This window comes from Hyperolius riggenbachi, chromosome 7 (assembly GCF_040937935.1).
Source record: "Hyperolius riggenbachi isolate aHypRig1 chromosome 7, aHypRig1.pri, whole genome shotgun sequence".
Classification (NCBI taxonomy): domain Eukaryota; kingdom Metazoa; phylum Chordata; class Amphibia; order Anura; family Hyperoliidae; genus Hyperolius; species Hyperolius riggenbachi.
The window spans coordinates 299,753,233-299,778,494 of NC_090652.1; the positions used below are offsets into that span (position 1 = coordinate 299,753,233).

Here is a 25,262-nt window from a genome sequence, read left to right on the forward strand (position 1 = left end):
CCAGATCACAGAACAGAATCAGCCAGAGAAAGGCAGATATGTCATGTCTGCAGCATAGCAGGAGGAGTGTCCCGACTACAGAACAGAATCAGCCAGAGAGGAGCAGATACATCATGTCTGCAGCACAGCAGCACGGGTGCCCCGTCCACAGAACAGAATCAGACAGAGGGAGGCAGATACATCATGTCTGCAGCACAGCAGCACGGGTGCCCCGTCCACAGAACAGAATCAGCCAGAGAGGGGCAGATACATCATGTCTGCAGTACAGCAGCACGAGTGTTCCGACCACAGAACAGAATCAGCCAGAGGGAGGCAGATACATCATGTCTGCAGCACCGCAGGAGCAGTGTCCCGACCACAGAACAGAATCAGCCAGAGGGAGGCAGATACATCATGTCTGCAGCATAGCAGGAGGAGTGTCCCGACCACAGAACAGAATCAGCCAGAGGGAGGCAGATACATCATGTCTGCAGCACAGCAGTACGAGTGTCCCGACCACAGAACAGAATCAGCCAGAGAGGGGCAGATACATCATGTCTGCAGCACAGCAGGAGGAGTGTCCCGACCACAGAACAGAATCAGCCAGAGGGAGGCAGATACATCATGTCTGCAGCACAGCAGCACGAGTGTCCCGCCCACAGAAGAGAATCAGCCAGAGGGAGAGAGATACATCATGTCTGCAACACAGCAGCACGGGTGCCCCGTCCACAGAACAGAATCAGCCAGAGAGGGGCAGATACATCATGTCTGCAGTACAGCAGCACGAGTGTTCCGACCACAGAACAGAATCAGCCAGAGGGAGGCAGATACATCATGTCTGCAGCACCGCAGGAGCAGTGTCCCGACCACAGAACAGAATCAGCCAGAGGGAGGCAGATACGTCATGTCTGCAGCTTAGCAGGAGGAGTGTCCCGACCACAGAACAGAATCAGCCAGAGGGAGGCAGATACATCATGTCTGCAGCATAGCAGGAGGAGTGTCCCGACCACAGAACAGAATCAGCCAGAGGGAGGCAGATACATCATGTCTGCAGCATAGCAGGAGGAGTGTCCCGACCACAGAACAGAATCAGCCAGAGGGAGGCAGATACATCATGTCTGCAGCTTAGCAGGAGGAGTGTCCCGACCACAGAACAGAATCAGCCAGAGGGAGGCAGATACATCATGTCTGCAGCTTAGCAGGAGGAGTGTCCCGACCACAGAACAGAATCAGCCAGAGGGAGGCAGATACATCATGTCTACAGCATAGCAGGAGGAGTGTCCCGACCACAGAACAGAATAAGCCAGAGAGAGGCAGATACATCATGTCTACAGCACAGCAGCACGAGTGTCCAGACCACAGAACAGAATAAGCCAGAGGGAGGCAGAAACATCATGTCTGCAGCACAGCAGGAGGAGTGTCCCGACCACAGAACAGAATCAGCCAGAGAGAGGCAGATACATCATGTCTGCAGCACAGAGGCTTCTATACAGTATAACCACAACAACAGTAAAGAACACCACCAATACGTGTTAGATAAACATGTGTCTATAGCCACCGCAACACAAAAAACTACAATCATATGACTCTGTGGCACAGTGCGGCGACGGGGGTCAAATGCATAGCGTCGCCCCCACTCAGTGACATACTCCCTGCTGGGCAGAATCATATGCATAGGCCCGCAGTGTTGCCAACCACGGAAATACATTTTTACTGACAAAGCACAACAAAATTTACTGACAGAACACTTTTTTTTACTGACATCTAATATTACTGAAATTAAATGAAAGAGATGACAAATGCGCCCCACGTGCAATACACCGGCAACCACGTGGGCGCGAAAAAGAATGCAGTGGCGGACACCGGACACGGCATCTGGGGGGGGGCGACACTTTGATATTTACATTTGGGGGATGCGATCAAGGGTTTCCGTCACGTTTGTTCTCGATTATCGCAGCCCTTGCCGCTGCACGCCTGATCGAGCATGCTAACCTGAGATTTTCCAGCATGTCCGATTGATACCTGCGATCAATACATGCTACCAATTTCATCCCAAAATTGGTTTGATTGTCAATAAAGCATGCTCTTCGGTGGCACCGATTTCTATAATATTAATAATAATGGTCTTATCTGATGGTCGATCGTCCGCCAAGTCTACAGATGTATCGCCACCTTTAGCTAGAGCAGTGTACATTCCACAGTGATATGTGAACTGATAAGCAGTGAGGGCCCTTTTCCACTCGCAATCACTAGCGTTCGCGCTGAACGCTAGCGATTGCGATTCAGCACAGTTAAATTTCCCCGGCGTTTGCGATCGTGATTTTGCTATGCACTGCATTGCAAAATCGCTGCAATAACCACGGCGATCGCGATTGAGTAAAAAACGAATCGCGGTAATGGAACTGACCTACCACGATTCCTATGTAAAAAAGCAAACCGTAGAGATTTGAAAATCACTAGCAGTTTGCGATTTTGCGATTCAGCATCGCAATCACCGCTAGTGGAAAAGGGCCCTAAGTGCTGTGATTTTCCGGGAAAATCCCTACTGCATAGAGCCAAATTAATCCATGCCATGCACTGATGAGGATCAAACAATCCGAAACAGTCTGTATGCATGTTGGATTATTATGGCTCTGTACAAATTAACAAGCTGACACATTATTATTATTATTATTATTTAGTATTTATATAGCGCCGACATATTACGCAGCGCTGTACAGTGTATATATATTGTCACTAACTGTCCCTCAAAGGAGCTCACAATCTAATCCCTACCATTGTCATATGTCTATATTATGTAGTGTAAGTACTGTAGTCTAGGGCCAATTTTAGGGGGAGCCAATTAACTTATCCGTATGTTTTTGGAATGTGGGAGGAAACCGGAGTGCCCGGAGGAAACCCACACAGACACGGGGAGAACATACAAACTCTTTTGCAGATAGTGCCCTGGCTGGGATTCGAACCAGGGACCCAGCGCTGCAAGGCGAGAGAGCTAACCACTACGCCACCGTGCTGCCCACATCATTGCATTCCAGCAGTTCTGGAGGTGTGTTTAGCTTCTAAGGGCAACAATGGTTAATTTGCATATATTCAGCAGTGATGCATTGTGGGAGACATCTCAAGCTCACTCCAACCTGAATTATCGCAAATTCTTTCTGTTTTAAGCAAGCAAACTTGTTTTTTTTTCCGGGAAAGAGAGAGGTTTTTTTTTTACTGACACTACAAAGTTTTTCATGGACTTTACTGACAGCCCAGATTTGTTGACTTTTTTTACTGACTGTCAGTAAATTTACTGACTGTTGGCAACACTGATAGGCCCGCCCCCAGCTCAGTGACTTATTGCCCACTGGGCAGAATCAAATGCAAAGCGCCGCCCCCAGCTCAGTGATGTACTCCCCGCTGGGCAGGGTCAAATGCATAACGCCACCCCAAGCTCAGTGATGTACTCCCGGCTGGGTTGGGTCCAATGTATAGCGCCGCCCCCAGCTCAGTGACGTACTCCCCGCTGGGTAGGGTCCAATGCATAGCGCCGCCCCCAGCTCAGTGATGTATTCCACGCTGGGCAGGAAGCACGTCACTCCCGCTGGTCAGGGTCAAGTGTATACCGCCGCCCCCAGTTCAGTGACGTACTCCCCGCTGGGCAGGGTCAAGTGCATAGCGCCTCCCCCACTCAGTGACGTACTCCCCACTGGGCAGGGTCAAATGCATAACGCCGCCCCCAGCTCAGTGACGTACTCCCCGCTGGGCAGGGTCCAATGTATAGCGCCGCCCCCAGCTCAGTGACGTATTCCACGCTGGGCAGGAAGCACGTCACTCCCGCTGGTCAGGGTCAAGTGCATACCGCCGCCCCCAGTTCAGTGACGTACTCCCCGCTGGGCAGGGTCAAGTGCATAGCGCCTCCCCCACTCAGTGACGTACTCCCCACTGGGCAGGGTCAAATGCATAACGCCGCCCCCAGCTCAGTGACGTACTCCCCGCTGGGCAGGGTCCAATGTATAGCGCCGCCCCCAGCTCAGTGACGTATTCAACGCTGGGCAGGAAGCACGTCACTGGGATTCCCGGCGGTCTGCGCATGGGCACCGCGCTCCGTCGTTTGCACTAACTGTGTCACCCATACACTTCCATTACCCCAAGCACCGTGCGTTAAGGGTACTTCTTGTGGTAACGGGCTGCAGGCTGTGACTCACTTGCATCACCCTGAGGTAAAACAGAGTAACGCAACACAGACTTGCAATGCAAGTGTAAAGTTGCCCATTCAGGCCCCCCCTTACACAGAAACACTGAATCACGGCCCCTGCAGGTGAAACATCCACCCCACACACACCTCCTCCCCTACAGCAAGCTGGGAAAATCCAGGGGAATGTCAGATATGTGACAGGAATGCACAGAAGGGAGAGGGAGGGGCTGTCAGGATGAATAGACCATGGTGAGCATATGTACATGTGAGGAATAGGGGGGCCTCATTCTGCACTGCTGTCCAGGGAAAGGTCAGGCTGCCAGTACTGCCCTCCCACACACGGCTAGTGGGATATGTCATACTGAATACCCACCCACAGAAACGAACAATTGGGTAAACAATTGTTTACATGATCACGGCAAAACCCATGCAAGTCAATGAGGATCATTTCCATCCTCAGCGACTTAATTGGACACGCTGGTCGTTCAAAAACAAACGATCACCGCGGGTGCCGTGCGTCGTTAAACATCGTGACAAATTTTTGTTAACTTCCCTGGCGTTCTGATTTATGGCGGCGCACGGGCGCAGGAGGGTTTTTTTAAAGCTATTTTTTTTTTTACCATGTAGCTAGCCTTGCGCTAGCTAAATGATTCCCCGTTGCCATGGCGACGATCGCGATGATGTCATCAACGTTGTGAGGTCAGGGGGAGTCTCGATCCACCCAATAGCGCAGCCTGGCAGTGATTGGCGGAGGAGTCTGCGGAGGGGGGCCTCTTTCGCGGCCGGTAGCGGCGGTGAGAGGAACAAACACGCAGCTAGCAAAGTGCTAGCTGCGTGTTTGAAAAAAAAATTGTGCAAATTGGCCCACCAGGGCCTGAGCAGTGCTCTGCGGCGTAATGCCCAGGAGGTTAAACGACGTTGCGCGATATAGTGAAAAAAAATGTTAGGCGCGCAAAATCGCCCACACAAAAAAAAAATTGTTTAGTGGGTATTGACCTTAAGAATACTCCACTTTTTACACCCCCAAAATCCTATATTGTATATGGGACCCAAGCTAAATTAAAGGAGAAACTTCCTCCTGAGACTGAAAAACTTTCTCCTGACAGTCTGAACAGTAGCTCCTATTCTGCAGGGCAGCACAGCGAGGACCTCGGGGGCTAAAGAGGCTTCCACCTTCCTCCACAGTAGAGGGGATCCAGCAAAAGGACGCCCAAAGATCTCCTTGTCAGCATACCCGCATACACCGTAGCAGCTCTCCGCTTTGATTTTGGTGGAAACAACCGAGCCTGATCGGGTCCGCTCTACTGTGCAGGCCCACGGGTGGTACTTTTAAATTTTCAGGTGATAAAAGTGGTACAATTAGTGAGGAGATTGAAAAGCCCTGGCTTAAAGGTCCCTACAGGCAATCAGAGTTTTGTTGGGCTAAATTGTCATTTAGGTGACAAATCATTCTGTAGTAGACCTTTATTCGAAGCTGTTGTTATATGCTAGTGGCAGAGTAGCAATTAGTATTCCCGCCGTGCGGCCTGTCGTACTGCAGACCTGAAGTCAGAACTTCCTCTCTGCTCTATAACCTTTACAGAAAAAACATTTCTTTGTTACATCTGATACAAAACCTGCAATACATCTGCAGCGTGTCTTCTTCCTGCTTTCATGGAAGCAGACATAGGGTTAACATCCTGTGTTTACAACCTAGCTGCTCTGATGTGGAAGCCTGCTGACACAGCTGAGAGATCGCATTACAGTTGTGATTAGTCACAGATGATGGGGAATTAGACAGGCTAAACTCTCTAACTACATACAGGGTGCATCTCTCTGTTTTCCTTCTGTCCTGTGCAAGAGTTCAGGTCCACTTTCAGTTTAAAACCTTTTCTGTACCCATGAGCAGTTTGCGCTCTGTTGGATTGGCTCCCAGATACTCCATTACCGATTCCTCTGAATATAAACACCTACACTTGCAATACTATTCTATAACACTGTACGTCATGGAGTGAGTTTAAATGGTCTTGCAGGTATTTTACAACTGCTGCTGTGCTAATACTACTAAGCAGCTTTGTAGGCAGAGTCTATCCATTCCACTGTCTTTCACGTGACACAACTGAGCACATGGTGATATGGTTCATAATGGTTGCCTGATATTAAAACTGTATGTCAGAATAGTTCAGACCTCAGATCAGTAGTAACCCGACTGTCACTGTGCACCAATTGCCTGGCTGTCTCTTCACCACTGATCTGTGGTCTGAAGTATGCCGCAGGGCAGCACAGCGGGGAGCGAACAGGGGGAGCTGAACTTTGTGGAGGCAAGATGGGATGATAAGTGGCAGACAAACCCGGAGTGTACCACCTGGCCAACAGCAAAGTACCACTGGTGGTACGCGTACCACAGGTTGAAAAGCCCTGCTTTAAGCTATGCACTCAATTTCACCCCCTGAAGCATTCATTCATGTCTACAGCTGTCCCCCAACATCACAGGCCTCCCCTCCCCATCCAGTGAGACGTCAGCACAGAGTGCTGCTATTGTATTGGTGGGAACTTCCTCTGACGCTCCCTCGCTTGTCTCCTCCCCTTTCCCTCTCCACAAAACGGAACACTCCCTCTGTTTGTACAGTGGTTGGGCCAGCACTGCCACCAGAAATCATATCTTAAAGTGGACCCAAATCAAAAATACAAGATTTCAGAAATAAAATCTATTTTCTAAATTATAATAATAAATAGCAGCCTTTTTTCAGCTGCATGATGACAAATACAAAATATTTTACATTTATAGGAGGAACCGATCCCTTCCTTTCATATTGCCGGGACAGAATCCGGCAGTCTGGTGGAGTAGGAGGTGTCCGGCAATGGAGGAATTGCTAATGGCTTCCACCTGTATAACCCGAGTTATGAAAAGAGAAGGGTGAAAAGCATGCACTGAAATGCTCATAGGCTTGAAGGAGAGTTTATTTATCTTTGTATGTGTCAGAGACTGAGTGCTGCAACTAAATATTTTGAATTAAAAAAAAAATGTTTGGTTTGGGTTTGCTTTAAGGTAGCCATACATCAGGTGACTTGGTGGCAGATTGACCATCCAATTCGATTATTATAATTGTATGAAAATAAGTGCCGTCAAGTACATGCCCAACCGACAATGTGATAAATTTCAGGCCGAAATTGGTCGCATTAGTCGATGAACGCAACAAAACCCCGGGCGCTATCCCTCCTAATGTTTAACCTCCCTGGCATTATAATTATTTCCAGTTTTAGGGTCTAAAAGCCATGCAATTTTTTCACAACCTTTTAGAGCCCAAAAACAAAAAAAAAAATTCCACAGAGAGATCTGCAGCAGCTCCTGCATATAACTCACTCAGGCTCGGGATTACCGCTCTGAGCTGCAGATTTCCATCCCGAGCCCAACTACCGCTAAAGAGCTTAAGGTACATTACCTGTCCGTGGGCACGTGGCGCGCATGTTTGGCAAACGGAGGAAGCCCGGAGTCAGCGATGGACAAGCGGCGGCCACAGACGGGTATTGTATAGAGCACTGGGCACTAGAAAGGAAACATTAGGGGGGGAGGGGCGGCGTCGGACCGGCGGATGCAGCGTCTCAAGGCCGATTCCTGATCAATTTCAGCATGACATTGATAGGGAATTGGCCTGTGGTGTATCGGCAGCCAACAGATCTCTCTCCAATCAGATTGGATTAGAGAGAGAGAGAGAGATTTGGCTCTTGGACAATTCTGCCCATCGCTAGATGTATGGCTAACTTAATGATCATTTCAGGGGACAGCAACATCTGCGCGTGTCTTTAGCCTGCAAAAATTTGACAGAGAGCTCAAATTATTTTGCCAGTTGGCATTTGATCTCAGAATTTTGGTTCTATTTCCCGGCTGCATACAGCTTGCATGCAGTTATTTGCATCTCATCACCACTCCATAAGGCACCCTTATATACCTCCCAGTGTTTGGAGCCAAGAAAGAGAGACACCCGACAGCATAAAAATATTTAGCCCAAAAAAACACCTTCCCCCTTCCCCAACTCTCCTCCAATTACCCAAACTGTGAAGAATTAGCATAGGGGCGGGGTAAGAGATGGAAGGGTAGTGCTAGGATGGGCAAATTGCTAAGGAATTCAGGAACCAGTCTGTCCAGTCCAAGAGGCATTGCAAAAATGTACGAGCCACTGGCAAGAAACAGAATCTCCAAAGTTTGGCCCCAAATAAATGTGTAAGGTACAAGGGCAAGCTGACATCAGCATATAATGGGAGGAGCAGACTACAGTCAGGCATATATAGGTCTGGGTAAAGGGTAAATCATAGGTCAGAAGTTGGAATAAGGCAAAGCTTTGTCCACTGTGAAAAAGTTACAACTTAAAGGACAACTGAAGCAAGAGGGATATGGAGGCTGCCATGTTTATGTCCTTTTAAAGTGTACCAGAGACGTCAAATTCTAAAGATTTGTTACATACCCAAGGCTTCCTCCAGCCCCATAAAAAGAGCCTGAGGTGGGCTCATGAAATAAAAAAATAAAATAAAATAACCCACTAGGCTACCTGATGGGCTGGGCGGATCAGGTAATCATCACATGGTTTCTGACATTATTGTCAGATCTGACAAGATTAGCTGCATGCTTGCTTCTGGTGTGATTCAGACACTACTGCAGCCAAATAGACCAGCAGGGCAGCCAGGCAACTGGTATTGTTTAAAAGGAAACAAATATGGCAGCTTCAATATCCCCCTCACTTCAGGTGTCTTTTAAGCAGTTAAAATATAGATATATTTATTTACAAAAGATAAAAATGGGTGAATTAGCAAAGAGGGACCTGAGTCAATGGTTCCAGAACACGTACGTGGAAAAATGGCGTCAGTTCATTTGGGACGAAGCTGATGAATATTGGTAACATTACCCCGCTACTACCTCATATCCGCTGCTTATGCCAACGCGCTATAGTCAATTTCTATAACGGAGCTCACTTAAAGTGAACCAGAGACGAAGCACACTCATGTATTTTACCATATATATCAGTGGGAACATCAGAGAAAACACCTACCTTGCATTCTGTTTCATTCTGCACTGCACAGCTTGCTTGTTATCAGCCCTGATAAAATCCCTGACTGAGCATTCAGTCTGGCTTTGCTCAGGAATATTTATAGCTCAGTCTGTGTTCTCTCGTGTCTTTTCAAGTCCAAGCCTGCCCCCTGCTGGCTCTGCTCAGGAATCATTATAGCCGAGTCATTATAGCAAAGCCAGACTGAATGCTCAGTGATTTTATCAGGTCTGATAAGAAACAAGCTGTGCAGTGCCGAATCAAACAGAGAGCATGGTAGGTGTTTTCTCTAATGTTCCCACTGATCTATATGGTAAAATACATGGAGGGAGCTTCGTCTCTGGTTCATTTTAAAAAGGAACTATAACCCGGGATAGAACTTCATCCCAATCAGTAGCCGATAGCCCCCTTTACCATGAGAAATCTTTACCTTTTCTCGAATAGCTCATCGGGAAGGGGGGGGGGGGGGGGTTGGAGGGTGTCTGTGTGGTTGATATTATGGGGAAACCCCTCCCACAGTGTGATGTCCCATCCCACAGGGCTGCCATAACCTCAAATTACATTATGACCTACAGCAGCTCCCAAATCACCAGGCGTGCCTTCGCCCAATTTCACTGTTTATCCAGAACAGCTGAGCTCTGTGCTGTTACACTACAATCGACGTGAGACACGGTAATCAAATTATTCTTTGTTGGCATGAAGCACATGCTTGAACGGTCACAACTGTAACGGTAAACTGCGTTCCACTAGTTCTATGGAAGCGTCACTCTACAGTTAGCCGGCTGCTGGTCACATGACTCTCTGAGGTACAGAATGAACGGGTTTCTTGTGATACGGACACGTAAGACATGATTGGAGGACGCACACTCGCTCACTGATTGAGGCACAACCCTTCTCCCAGGCCTTTATAAGCCACCAGTGATAGGCAGCAGGCCAGGACTTCCAATGGAATTAGTTTACCACAGAAGACCAGATGTTCCTTCCTGGAGTTCCTGATAAACCGCATGACAGGATTATTCCCAGGAAACTGGACAGGCAGCCAACTCAGCCACAGTGCTATTACAGTGCATCTATACTGAGCGCTGAGGAGAGCACTCTATCTACATATCCACCATAGTGGGCAGGCTGAGAGGGGCATGGAGGCGGCCATCTTGTCAGCTCTTCATGCTAATCCTCAGACTCTTAAAGGGGACCCAAACTGCTATTAAAATTACAATAGTAAAGAGGAACTTTACTAAGAGATAGTAGTAGAGGGAAAAAAATAAATCAACACACTGCAGTGCACAGTGAGAAGTTAGATCAAGAAATGATTGATATTGGCAATGTAATTTGTTCATGTTGTCTCATCCACCATATTTACAGCTGGCAAACAAGAGAATGCACGGAGGGAGGTACTGGTTGCTTGGCAGTTGGAAACGTTATTTCCCACAATGCAAAGAGGTTCACAGACAGCAAACTATCAGGGCCATGACATCACACTGTGGGAGGGGTTTCACCACAATATCAGCCATACAGATTTCCCTGATGATCTGTTAGAGAAAAGGTAGAGATTTCTCCAGGGAAAGGGAGTATCAGCTACTGATTGGGATGAAGTTTGGGTTACAACTTACAGTTCCTCTTTACGTGCGCCCCCTGTTAAGGAAGAAAGTGAAGACCACCCCACAGAAGTCTCGAGTTTACATACAGCTGCATCACCGAATCTTTTTGACATCAGTGTGTCACCTTATGGGCTAAATACACCTAAGGGCCCATTCACACAGGCAAATGCAAAACTCTAGCATTTCACACTCAAGAGTTTTACGCGATAATGTCTGAATCACCCCAGAAACACAAGCATGCAGCTAATCTTGTCAGATCTGACAATAATGGCAGAAACGCCTGATCTACTGCATGCTTGTTCAGGGTTTATGGGTAAAAGTTTCAGAGGCAGAGGATCAGCAGGACAGCCAGGCAACTGGTATTGCTTATACGGAAAGAGATATGGCAGCCTTTATATACCTCTAATGCTGGGAATACACGACACGGTACGTTTTTGAGCCATTAAGACAGCTCGATTGATAATTTCCGACATGTCCGATCTCCCGCCGGATCGATTCCGCTCTCAATTTTGCATAGGGAACAATGGGAAAAGATCAGAAAAACGAGCAAAAGATAAGCAAATCGACCGCGGAATCGAGCGTGAAAATCAATCAGGCACGAAATTGAGCGAGAAAAACGTACCGTGTATTCCCAGTATTACTTCAGTTGTCCTTTAAGCTTCCTACAATCTGTATGCAGGCACTGACTATCTCTCTTCATCAGATCGGTCATTGGAATGGTGAGTGAGTTTGCTTGCTGCTGTTTGTTTTCTTGTTTTTGCAGACACACAGCTCACGTTTGTATTTCTGCAGGCAGCAGCCCAACCCGCTTGCCAAAAAATTCCTGTTTGACTTTATCTGTTGTGTTGAAACAAGTTTCACTCCTGCATAGCGATTGGTGACCGATACCCACCCGTCTGCTGCACAGTGTGTTTACACCTACAGAACGCTCCCAGCATGCATTGGGGCCAGGCATCTCATGTGTGGCTCAGGCTGGCTGGAGGTGAAAGGTCAACCTGGCGGAGATTGTCAGGCTGAAAGATCAAGGCTGCCCGGATCTCCACACACTTTTACGAGGTGTCATAACCTGTTTCCTTTCCCAGGCAGTGCAGGTCAGGTGTAAATCCCCCGGTGTCCCGGTGATCTAATGCCTCAGGCATGCCTGCCAACACTTTATAGGGAAGTGTTACATACAACTATTTTATTTTATGTGGTGGAATAAAAATAACATAAGCCAGTTTGAATAAACATTTCGAAGCATAATTCTGCTGCAGAAGGTAATTTGGACGCCGGTGGTGTTATAGTAACTTGGTATTACCCATTGCCCAGGCGTAGATTATTGGTAATATTACCAATATTCTACTAGCAGCTATCCCCTAGCGTACAAATTACCACGGAGCCCTTTTTTACATGTACACTAATTTTGCCTCCTTAAGGTAGCCATACACTGGTCGATTTGCTATCAGATTCGACCAACAGATAGATCCCTCTCTGATCGAATCTGATCAGAGAGGGATCGTATAGCTGCCTTTCCTGCAAACAGATTGTGAATCGATTTTAGCATGAAACCGATCACAATCTGTGGAGCTGCCGCTGCCTGCCAGCTATACATTACCTGATCTGGCCGGCGCGACTCCCCCGGTCTCCACTGTCTTCTTCTCCGCGCTGGTCTCCGGTCCGGCTGGCTTGCTTCACTGAACTTCCTGTCCAGGGGAAGTTTAAACAGTAGAGGGTGCTCTACTGTTTAAACTTCCTGCCGGGACAGGAAGTTCAGTGAAGCTGCAGCCCGGAGCGGAGAAGAAGGCAGCGGAAACCGGGGGAGTCGCGCCGGCCGGAACAGGTAATGTATCTCCGCTGTATTGCGTCGTCCGGCAGGCATTTGAACGCCGCTATCGACGCACTCCCGACCCGCCGGCGATCGAGAAAAATCTTCCGCACGGACGGATCGACGGGAACGATTGATTTGGGAGGGAAATCGATCGTTCTGTCAGCGTTTGCGCGACGATTTCACAGCAGATTCGATCACAGTGATCAAATCTGCTGTATATCGGCGGGAAAATCATTAGGTGTATGGGCCCCTTAATAATGATCCTTTCCGCTTGTCCCAAACTGATATAATGCCTGGAACACTCTTTCTTCCCCTCTGCGGAAAACCTCTTGAACTCCCTCAATGCCCTCCCACCTCCAGCGCCTACTCCCCTAACTTTCTTTCCCCCCTTATGCTGGGAATACACAATGCGTTTTTGAGGCAGATAGATGGTTCGATAGATAATTTACGACATGTCCGATCTCACTTTTGATCGTTTTACCGCTCGATTTCTGATAGAAGTGAATGGAAATTGATAAAAGATAAGAGAATCAAGCAGAAAAACGAATCGAAACACAATCGAACGGCAAATCGACCTCAAAAACACAGTGTATTCCCAGCATTTTAAAGGGAACCCGAGGTGAGAGAGATATGGAAGCTGCCATATGTATTTCCTTTTAAAACGATACCAGTTATCCGGCAGTCCTGCTGATCACCTGTCTCTAAGGACCCATTCACACTGGGGCAATTACTGCTAATTGCCCACGATCGCTAGCGTATTTTAAAGTACTAGCGCAATATTAACTAAATTGCAGTGATCGCCAAACGTGGTGCATGCAGCATTTTATCGCAATTTTAGAGCGATCGCGATTACAATGCTGAAAAGCGCTAATCGCGATCACTCAAAAATCCCCTGTGTCCAGTGATTTTACCACGTTAATCACGGTAAAAATCACCAGCGCAAAACTCTAACGCTAATCGCTGGCATTCGCGTTTGCTAGTGAGTACAGGCCCTAATACTTTTAGCCATAGACCCTGAACAAGCATGTAGCAGGTCAGGTACTCTGACTCAGCTGACTCAGATTTTCCTGGATTAGCCATATGCTTGTTTCAGGGTTTTGACTCAGACACTACGTATGCCAGACGATCAACAGGGCTGCCAGGCAACTGGCATTATTTACAAGGAAATAAATATGGCAGCCTCCATATCCCTCTCACCTCGGGTTCCCTTTAAGGTTGCAGCCGCTGAACCTATTAGACTGTCTAGCTGAAACACGACTTTCGTACTCTATCTTGCTGTCAATGCTGTACTTCGTGATTGTTGGCTGCGCTATCTATACTTAACCCAAACCCAATTCAGGGTATGACCCAGTCGTGGCGAATAAATGTTTTCTGATTCTGACAGTCAAAGCAAGTTTGACGAGTCAAATCAATAATGATATAATGATTTGCATGTGTAGTACAGCTAAGAAATAAAACATTAGGAGCACAGATATGAGTCTCATATTGTTTCCAGTACAGGAAGAGTTAAGAAACACCAGTTGTTATCTATGCAAAAAGAACCACTGGGCTCCACGACTTTCAAAGTCGCAGAGAGCGCTGTCTTCTGAAGCTTGTTATCTCAACTGTCAGTCACTGTATTTTTTTTCTCTCCAGAGGACAGGTCAATAGTTCACTGGCCTGCTCTGTAAAATCATTTAGAATGCTGAGTAGTGTGTAAAGTGCAAATATTAGAGAATGATGCAATGTTATAAAAAAAAAAAACAAAAAAAAAAAACACTATATAACTGAAAATAAAAATATGAGAATATTTTCTTTGCTACTAATGTTCTAGTGGTTATCCGTACTACACAACCAATTCATCATAATAGTTTTTTCACTTCAGTGTCTCTTTAACACGTGTGATGTAGGACTTCAGGACACGGAAGAACCATGAAATTCAATTATATAGCGGATTTAAAGAGGCAATTTAATTTCTAATCAACAATGCAATGGTAATGCGGTGCTGGTTTGGGACATGCAAGGGCCACCTGTCTTCCTGAGTTTCCAAGCATGTCCATATTAAAGTGGACCTGAACTCTTGCACAGTAGAGGAGAACACAGAGAAATGCCCCCCTGTATGTATTTAGAGAGTTTAGCCTGTCTAATTCCCCCTCATCTGTGACTATACATCACTGTAATTTGATCTGTTAGCTGTGCCAGCTGGCTGCCTTAGCAGAGCAGCTAATTTGTAAACACAGGATGTATGAAAGCAGGAAGTAGACCCACTGCAGATTTATTGCAGGACTTGTATCAGCTGTAACAAAGAAATTTTTTTCTTTAAAGGTTATTATGCTGTCGCTTATCTATTAGGCCTGGAACCCACTACAAATCGCAAATCGCTAGTACAATCGCTAGCGTTTTTAATTAGTGATTTGTAAGCGATTTCATGAGCATTTTCTGGCGCTTTTGGAATCGATTTTAAAAAGTGTAAGCTTTTTGCCAGCAATTGTGATAGCGATTTGCGATTAGTGATTTTAATTCTGATTGGTCCTTTTAATGTATCATAATTTTATTTACAGTTTGCAATCGCACTCAAATCGCTATGTGTAGCGATCCATGAGCGATTTGCCAAAGCTTCAGTACATTACATTGAAGCGCAAACGCTCCCAAACTGCTGCATGTCCTGCGATTGCGGTTTTACTAATCACAATCGCTACTGTGGAATTTGTTACATTTATTTACATTGGCAGAGCGTTTAGGGAAAGCGCTAGCGCTTCAAAGCGCTCCCCAAACGCTCAAAAAAAAAAAATCGCTCTAGTGGGTTCCAGTCCTTAGGCCTGGTGCACACCAGAGGAGTTTTTCTGAGCATTTTGAGTTTTTTAAATCTGCTGCTAATGTTATCCTATGTGTCTGTGCACACTGGAGCAATGAGGTTTTGTAAAAAAAAACCCATAGCATTACATTGGGAAGAGCTTTTGAAACCTCTAAAAGCTCTTCCCAATGTAATGCTATGGGGCTTTTTACAAAACCTCATTGCTCCAGTGTGTACAGACACATAGGATAACATTAGCAGCAGATTTAAAAACTCAAACCGCTCAGAAAAACTCCTCTGGTGTGCCCCAGGCCTTAGAGTAGAGAGGAAGTTCTGAGTTCAGGTCCAGCAGTCTATACACTTACAACACTGTACACAAATGCTGCTGTTTCTAAGCCCACTCTACAGATTGTTCCTCCTATCTTCAGTTCTCCCTCTCCCAGATGGCTGTGCAGATAACACACATATCTGAGATCTGCAGATCAGGTCTGGCGTTTAGTGATATTGACACAGAAAGGATTGGTTTACTGATAGCAAAGTCTCCACTCAGTAAACCCATCAAAATCCATTAAAATATTGTCTCATCCATCAAAGGCATACTACAGAACCCCACTGCAGAGCCACGGGGCCCATACACTGGTCGATTTCAGCCATTGATTGATCATGTCTATGGAATCGATCGATCGGAAATTGATTCTATCAAATCTATAGATCGATTTGCAGCCAATTTCGATCGATTTGATCTGACAGGATGGAAAATCTAGGTCGATCTGCTGCTGGCAGCAGATCGATGGTCCATAGAGTTGCACTGAATCGTAAGGTGGCCATACACTTATAGATTTGCAGCAGATTTGACCATCAGATAGATTTCTGTCAGATGCCTGTCAAGTCGAATCTGACAGGAATCTATCTGATGAGTGCCACACACAAGGAACAGATTTTCAGTAGATTGCAGAATTAAACCTATCGGAAATTGATCTAAATGCATTATTGGACTATTAGATCCAATGCAACCCTATGGGCTATCGGTCTGCTGTCAGCAGCAGATCAACCTAGATTTTCCATCCTGTCAGATCAAATTGATCGAAATTGGCTGCAAATCGATCTATAGATTTGATAGACTTAATTTCCAATTGATCAATTCCATAGACTCGATCAATCAATGGCTGAAATCAACCAGTGTATGGGCCACTTAATGGTCCAATAGGGCATTTAGATCTATGTCCAATAGATTTCCAATTTCTAGTGTGTGGCACACATCAGATTCGACTTGACAGGCACCTGACAGAAATCTATCAGATGGTCGAATCTGCTGAAAATCTATAAGTGTATGGCCATCTTAATGGTAGGTACACACCATGCACTTTCGATGGGTCAAACCAATAATTTCCAACATGTCTGATCTGCCTCTTATCGATAACGGGATCATTTTCCAGACCAATAATAAAATCAATCCAGTTTTCGATTGGAAGCAGTTCGGACATGTCGAAAATTATCACTTTGACCAATCAATCTGACAGGAAATTGCATCATGGGTACCGAGTATCGGCCTCCTTCCCAGACTTTGCACCAGGCTGGGGAACTACAGCCACGCCCACCTCTCTTCCCACCCCTCTCGGTCATGTGAGGGGCAGGAAAAGAGGTGCGGATCACTTGCCGGGCGGCGGTCAGGGGTGCTGTACACACGCCGCATTATTACGCACCACACTTTAATCTAGCGTGTGTATGGTGCTCGATACCTACCTACACAGCTCTCTGTGATCTGACCCCCATCCTACACTGATTCTGCGCTCTGCTCATCATCCTGTCCTCCTACTCACCCTCATCATTTCTTTCCACTTTGGCAAACAGGATTTCTCCCGCGCTTCACCCCTCATCTGTCTGGAACTCCCTCCTTAAATCTTGGCAACCTCTGAAATTGTTAAACTCTACCTAAGAGGTCTCCTCCCTAGGCAGCCAAATGACGTGACATAACGCTAGCCACACACCGTGATAAAGCGGCCTGATCCAAAAAACGATAAGATAACTCTCCGATTGAAGATCCACCAGAAAGTAACAATTTTACTGGTTTTGTAGCATTTGGGTTAAATAATAATTAGATTCCTCGGTGTCAGCTGACTGCTTGGTGAATTGATTTAGAGGGATGTGTATGTAAACACCAGCCTACAGCAAACAATCGTTCCCACAAGCGTACTACATACATGCCTGGATAGTTTAGGAGAGGAGATTGTAGTTATTTTCCTGTATCCATCACTTGACACAGATCTCTGAGACCGGGTGCACACTTAGCAGTGCAGGAAATGTCGCGATTTTATGCATATGCATTTGTTTTGCGTTTTCCATGCATTTTTGTATGTGTTCGCATTTTTTCAGCACATTTTTTTTTTAGTTTTGCATGCGTTTTAATGTGCTTGCGGTTCGCATATACAAAACGCCTATTTGCGTTGTATGCAAATCATTTGGAAGTCGACAGGAAGTGGAAATCCATCAGAAAAGTTTTTTTTCAAAAACGCATAGAAACACGCCTACAGAACGCATTACATTGCGTCATTATTGACTTTCATTATGTGCGTTTTTGAAGAATAAGCAAAAAAACCCACCATTTTCAAAAACGCTGCTCTTCACTAGCCAAATCATTGCGGGACAGAGCTAAACTGAAGCCACCAGCTGCTGATCACTTATGTTTTCTAAACATGGCTAGCATTTTTGGGAGCGTTTTTTGTGTAGCAAATTTCATATATTGTTACAGTAAAACTGTTACTTAAAGAAAACCTGAACTGAAAATTAAAAGTCAAAATAAGCATACACAAGTCATACTTACCTTCCATGTAATCTACTTCTCAGTGTCTTTCTCCTGTCCCACGTCCTGTTTGTTCACTGTGATCAAGGGAATTTTCTGTCCTCCATTTTGAAAATAGCCATTACCCATAAAAGCTTTCTGGTCAGCACACAGTTAAACTGTAACATCGCCCACTTGAGCCATAGGGAAACATGGACATTACCTGGTACATCAGTTTTCCTCTCAGCTATAACTGACAGCAACTGATATTTTACTGACAGCAACTGATATATTTCAGATCTGACAAAATGTTGTCAGAACTGGAAGGTATTATTGTCAGAAGAAAATGGTGAGCTTCTGAGAGGTACTGATGGCAAGGTAACTATGTAATGTTCATTTGAAGTTACCTTATGTGTTTATTTTAAATATTTTTACTCAGTACAGGTTCTCTTTAACATCTTCTGTAACAAAAATGCCTGGCAAACAGCTCTGATCTAGTGTTTTCCAGAGCGGTTTTCCTATACTTTACATTGAGGCAGAAACGCATCTGCAAACCGCAAAAGTGCTGCAGGAGCCACGTTGCCGTTTGCTAAAAACCTCCAACCGCTGGTGTGCACCATCCTATTGAGATACATTAGCCAAGCGTTTTCACAGGCGGAAGCGGTTGGCGGATCGCTCTTAAAAACCGCTCGGTGTGCACTGGGCCTCAATTACAAACGCAGCTAGAAAGACAATGAGAACAGCTACAGCCACAGATTAAAAAAAACACAGCAAAAAATAAAAATCATGTACTGAAGGTGAAAGATAAACATTCACATTTTCACTAAAGCACATCTGAGGGGAGAGAGATATGGAGGCTGACATATTTATTTCCTTTAAAACAATGTACATTGCCTGGCTGTCCTGCTGATCCTCTGCCTCTAAGGGCCCGTTTCCACTATCGCGAATCCGCATGCGTTTCCTGCATGCGGATTTGCATAGACAATACAAGTGGATGGCCCTGTTTCCACTTGTCAGTAATCCTGAGCGTTTTCTGTGCGGGAGAAATCTGCACTGAAGAGCCATCAGAATTCACACCCCGCACACCGCTATGCGAATCGCCGCTAATCTATTTAATAAGGAAATCGCATGCGGTTTTGGCATGCGTATTTTACCGCGATTTCGCATAGAAACTAATGTTAAATCACACAGGCAGTGACATGGTTAAAATCGCATAAATACTAACCTATGCGAAATCACATGCGAAATTGAGGCAAAATACGCATGCGGAATCGCACCCGCATGCGATTTCGTCAGCGGGGGATCCGCATTGCACAAGTGGAAACGGGCCCTAATACGTTTAGCCATAGCCCCCCAACATCTGACAAGATTAGCTGTATGCTTGTTTCAGGTGTGTGGATCAGATACTACTGACACCAGAAAGATCAGCAGGTCTGCCAGGCAACTGGATTTTATAATAAATATATATATATATATATATATATATATATATATATATATATATATATATATATATATATATATATATATATATATATATATATATATATATATATATATATATATATATATATATATATATATATATATATATATATATATATATAAATCATTTTATGTAATCTATAATATTTTATGAAATATATGCAAGCCTCCATATCCCTCTCACTTCAGGCCTAGAACCCACTACAAATCGATATCGCTAATCCCAATCGCTAGCGATTTCATGAACGTTTTCTGGCAATTTTGGTGGCGATTTTAAAAAGTGTAAGCGTTTTGCCAGCGATTGTGTAGTGTTTATCGATTAGCATTTTTAACTCTGATTGGTCCTTTGAATTAATTAATTTTTTTTTGAAAGTGTGCAGTAAGTTCAAAACTGTAGCAAAATCGCACTTTGCAGGTTTTGACGAGTGATTAGGCCAGCGTTTATATACTTTACATTGCAGAAATACTAACCGCTAACGCTAAACGCGAAAAATGCTGCACGTCCTGCGTTTGCGATTTTGGTAATCGCAATCGCTCCAGTGGAATTTGGCCCATCCATAAACATTAGCTGAGCGTTTAGGGAAATCGCTAGCGGTTTTAATCGCTCCCTAAACGCTCACAAAATCGCTGTAGTGAATTTGAGCCCTCAGGTATCCTTTAAGCAGTGTGTACTTGAAGTGCTAGTTTGTCTGGAGATTTAAACCTGAAGTGAGAATGATAAGGAGGGCACTCTGCCATATTTAACTTTAAACAATACAAATTGCCCGGCTGTCCTTCCTCTAATACTTTGAGCCATAGACCCTGAACAAGCATGCAGCAGATCAGATGTTTATGACTGAAGTCTGGCTGGATTTTCCTGCATGCTTGTTTCAGGTGTGTGATTCAGACACTACTGATACCAGATTGTTCAACAGGATAGACAGGCAACCAATATTCTTTATTATGGAATAAATATGGCAGCTTCCATATCGCTCTAACTTTAGGTTCCCTTTAAGTTCCACTTTAAATTCACAATTTGTCTGAGGAGCACATAACACTGAACATTCCAAATAGGTAATTCAGCTGTATTTCCTACTCTTTTATACAAACTCAAGTTAACAGCGGACAAAACATGTATTGTACAGATCCTATTAATTTAATTTGCTGAATGTCACGCTATACATACGTAAACCTCTAAACTCACAGCGACCAATCGATATATATTATAGTGCCTTTCAGGAAAATAACTTTTGCATACACTCAATATTAAAATATAGCACAGAAACTTATAGGCATGCTCTGTGTGGCAGTGATGTGTCACCAATTTCTGTGTGGCAAAACAGGGACTCCAGCCAATCATAATGGGTCCAGCCAATGTGACAGAGGCGAGTGCCCCGCCCCCAGCTGTCAAACCGACTGTACACAGGAGTACAACTGTCACATGGGAGGGCACGATACTACGCCTCAGTATCGGGGGATTGCGGAAAGGGGGGGTCTGCACGTAAATAACAAGGGGTCTGTCAAATATACGACACAGTTCTGCCAATTAAATCCGGCATGCTTATTATTGTTTATATCATCCTGGAGACCCAACAGACCCCAAAAACCTGCAGACCTCTCCCACCACCACGAAATCATGGAATTATGGTAAGGGATCCCAATATCATCCACACAGGGACACAGCCTCATTGGCACATTAGTAATAATAGTAACAGTAATATAAACATAGGGAACAATTCCCATATCCTCATGTATACAGCAGGGGGCGTGTCCCCAACAATAACATCCATGCACAATGAAAGGGGGAGGGGCATTATCAATCAACAGCTCCCCTCAGATCAGATGTGTCCCCCTAGACAATCCAGGGGTACAGAACCCCACAATCTTCCTCGCATGCATTCACGCGGTGTGTCCATAATATACTATGCCTGGTGCGGGGATAGTGTCCCCCAAGATCATCCATGCAGAGTTGCAGAAGGGGTGCCCCCCAAAGATCATACATACAAGGCTACAGAATGTGTCCTCAACCCCCTCACCACTTGTGTATTGCTACAGGAGGGGTTTCCTGCTAGATTGTATGTTACCAATTGCAGGAGGTGTACCCCAAGATATTCGGTACATGATTGCAGGAGGTGTACCCCAAGATATTCTGTACATGATTGCAGGAGGTGTACCCCACGATATTTGGTACATGATTGCAGGAGGTGTACCCCAAGATATTCTGTACACGATTGCAGGAGGTGTACCCCAAGATATTCGGTACATGATTGCAGGAGGTGTACCCCAAGATATTCTGTACACGATTGCAGGAGGTGTACCCCAAGATATTCGGTACATGATTGCAGGAGGTGTACCCCACGATATTCTGTACATGATTGCAGGAGGTGTACCCCAAGATATTCTGTACATGATTGCAGGAGGTGTACCCCAAGATATTCTGTACATGATTGCAGGAGGTGTACCCCACGATATTCTGTACATGATTGCAGGAGGTGTACCCCAAGATATTCTGTACATGATTGCAGGAGGTGTACCCCAAGATCCTCAGTTCATATTTGCATGTTGTTGTGCCCCCACCCTCTCCATGCACTGTTTCAGGGGGTGTGCCCCCCAATCTTCCATGCAGGGTTGCAGGGGTCTTACTCTTATGCTACGTACACACATGCGACAACGATCGTTCGTTGTCAACGACGAACGATCTTTTAATTGACGAAAGAACGACCGAAGTAAAGTTAGTTGTAAAAAGTGTGTAACGATCACATCGTTAGAACGAACGTTACACCACGTAAAAGCACTTAATGCGCCTGCGCATAAAATTGTAAAGTTCCTTGGAGAAAAAGAGAAATGCGCATGTCCAGCCTGGTACGAACGATCGTTTCCAACGATGTACCACTTTTGCTAACGATCGTCGGTGGTAAAAATCCGCCAAGACAGAACTTTGTTTTGTAGCGATTTTCCTCGTTCGTCGTTTGCCTTAATAGTCGTTGGTTCGTTTTTTGTAACGATCGTCGTTGGTAAAGATCGGGGAACGATCGTTACAAACGACTATAGTCGCATGTGTGTACGCACCTTTACCCAGTTGCATGGCGTTTACCCCCTCAATCTTCCATGCAGGGTTGCAGGAAGCGTCCCCCCCCCTCCGATCTTCCATGCACATTTTCAGGTGTGTGCCCCCCTGATCTTCCATGCACGGTTGTAGAGGGGATCTCTATGCAGAGGAAGAGCCTGCTGCTGTAGGTGGTCAGTTGATCTTCTGCAGGGTGCCAGGAGGTGTGTACCCCAGATATTTCATGACTATTTGCAAAGGGTATGTCCCCCTTTTCTTCCATGCACATTTGCAGGGGGTGTGCCCCCCTGATCTTCCATGCAGGTTTCCAAGGGGTGTGCCCCCCTGATCTTCCATGCATATTTGCAGGGGGTGTGACCCCCGATCTTCCATGCAGGGTGTGTGCCCCCTGATCTTCCATGCACATTCGCAGGGGGTGTGCCCCCTGATCCTCCATGCACATTTGCAGGGGGTGTGCCCCCCTGATCTTCCATGCAGGGTGTGTGCCCCCCTGATCTTCCATGCAGGGTGTGTGCCCCCCTGATCTTCCATGCACATTAGCAGGGGGTGTGCCCCCCTGATCTTCCATGCATATTTGCAGGGGGTGTGCCCCCCTGATCTTCCATGCACACTTGCGGGGGTGTGCCCCCCTGATCTTCCATGCACACTTGCAGGGGTGTGCCCCCCTGATCTTCCATGCACACTTGCGGGGGTGTGCCCCCCTGATCTTCCATGCACACTTGCAGGGGTGTGCCCCCCTGATCTTCCATGCACGGTTGTAGTGGGGTCTGGAATGCCTGCATGCATGGGGGAAGGGCCCGCTGCTGTAAGTGGTCAGTTACCCCCGTACCCCATGCCCGTTCCCCCGGGGCTCACCTTTCTCCTGCAGGGGCGAGCTGACATCCTCTCGGCTGACCTGGGTGATGATGGAGGACGGATTGTCCATCACACCGGCCCGGACTCACTTCTTCCTCCCGCGGGGTCTGGGGATGAGGAATCCAGATCGGGCAGGGGGCAGGGCGGGGGGCATGGAGGGGCCACACACAAGCCGCCGGGGAGGGGAGAAAAAAAAGGAAAAGGAAAAAAAAAAAACAAAAAGGGGAGATTGCTGGAAACTTTGTTACAACATGGAGTTCTGCGCACAGCTCGCTACAAACATGGAACCCGGAGGCGGTTTCAAGGGAGCCCATTAAAGCGGCGATACCTCCGATTCCCGCTGGGGGCCGCTCGCTCTGCGCTGCTGAATGATCGGGGGGCGCAGCCGGGGGGGATCAGCTGCTGCACAACAACAGCTCGGAAATACATCAAAAGCTCAGCTGCTGCAGAACCTCTTGGCAAAGCCACTGCCAGGCATGGGGGAATTTATGGAGGGGGAACTCAGCTGCTGTAGAACCTCTTGGCAGGAGGAAACATGGAGATATGGGGGGGGGGGCACTGCTGCAGAACCTCTTGGAAGGAGAAATCATGGACATATGGAGCTTGTATATTCGAAGGGGGGCGGGGCAGCAGCTGGAAGAACCCTGAGATTCCAGGGAAATTAGTCTATAAGTTAGAGTGTTATAACGTCTTTGTAGTTTTTATTGCTGTCTTGTGCTGTATTCCATTACAGGACGTGGCGTAGTTTCCCCAGGGCAAACCAGCAAAAAATAACATTATTGTAGAGTGGGGAAGAATTTGAATCACTAGTTTTTATTGCTGTGCCTCATATTGACTTTGCCCCCCTCGTCAATGCCCGCCCTCACCATGTCAGTCGCCAACCCTGGATGACCAAAGACACGAAACAGTTAAAAAGATGCTCTAAGGCAGCGGAAAGGCGCTGGAGGAAAAGTAACACAAGTGAGGACTTCATCTCATATAAAATAGCCTTGAACAACTTCAGAAACGCACTCGCTGGGGCAAAACAGTCCTATTTTTCCTCCCTAATATCGGCCCATTTACACAATACAAAACGCTTGTTCAGCACCTTCAACTCCATTCTCCATTCCCCCCTCCTCCCCCTTCATCTTGCTTATGAGCTGAAGAATTTGCAACATACTTCACTGATAAAATTGACAAAATCAGAAGTGAATTCTCCATGCAGCCCTCAAATCCCACCTCCACACCTCTCATTGACTGCTCTCTAACTGCCTTCTCTCCACTCTCTGAACCAGAGCTGGGACAAGGTCCTCCAGCACCCAAGGCTGAGACACCAAAGTGCGCCCCCCCATCCCTCCCACCCCAGCTGTCACACACTGATTGCTATTACACTAAGAGGTGCCCCAGGGCCCACAACCTCCCCAACACCTTAATATCTAGTTATCTGGCTTGCAGTCACTGCTATGTATCCCCTTTTCTTATTTCTTTCTGCTTCAAACACAATTAGGAATGACAGCTGAATGAATTGTGCACCCCCTCCTACACTGCGCCCTGAGGCTGGAGCCTCTCCAGCCTATGCCTCGGCCCGGCCCTGCTCTGAACATTCTCTCTCCTCTATAATATCCAAAGCTAATCTAACCACTTGTTGTTTGGATCCTATTCCCTCCCATTTCATTCCGCAGTTATCCTCATCTCTCTTGCCTGCACTAACATCGCTATTTAACCTGTCCCTCTCCACTGGCATCTTTCCGTCGCTACTCAAA

At 46.2% G+C, this 25,262-nt stretch overlaps 1 protein-coding gene across 1 annotated transcript in view; it reads right to left on the reverse strand.

The window, feature by feature from the left end:
* Positions 1–23,855, reverse strand: part of CTDSP1 (CTD small phosphatase 1) — a 65,761-nt gene extending 41,906 nt beyond the window's left edge. The window contains exon 1 of the mRNA XM_068246062.1: positions 23,521–23,855. Coding sequence (XP_068102163.1) covers positions 23,521–23,590 — 70 coding nt within the window. The 5' untranslated portion in view covers positions 23,591–23,855. The remainder of the gene's footprint in view (positions 1–23,520) is intronic.
* Positions 23,856–25,262: the final 1,407 nt, after the last annotated feature.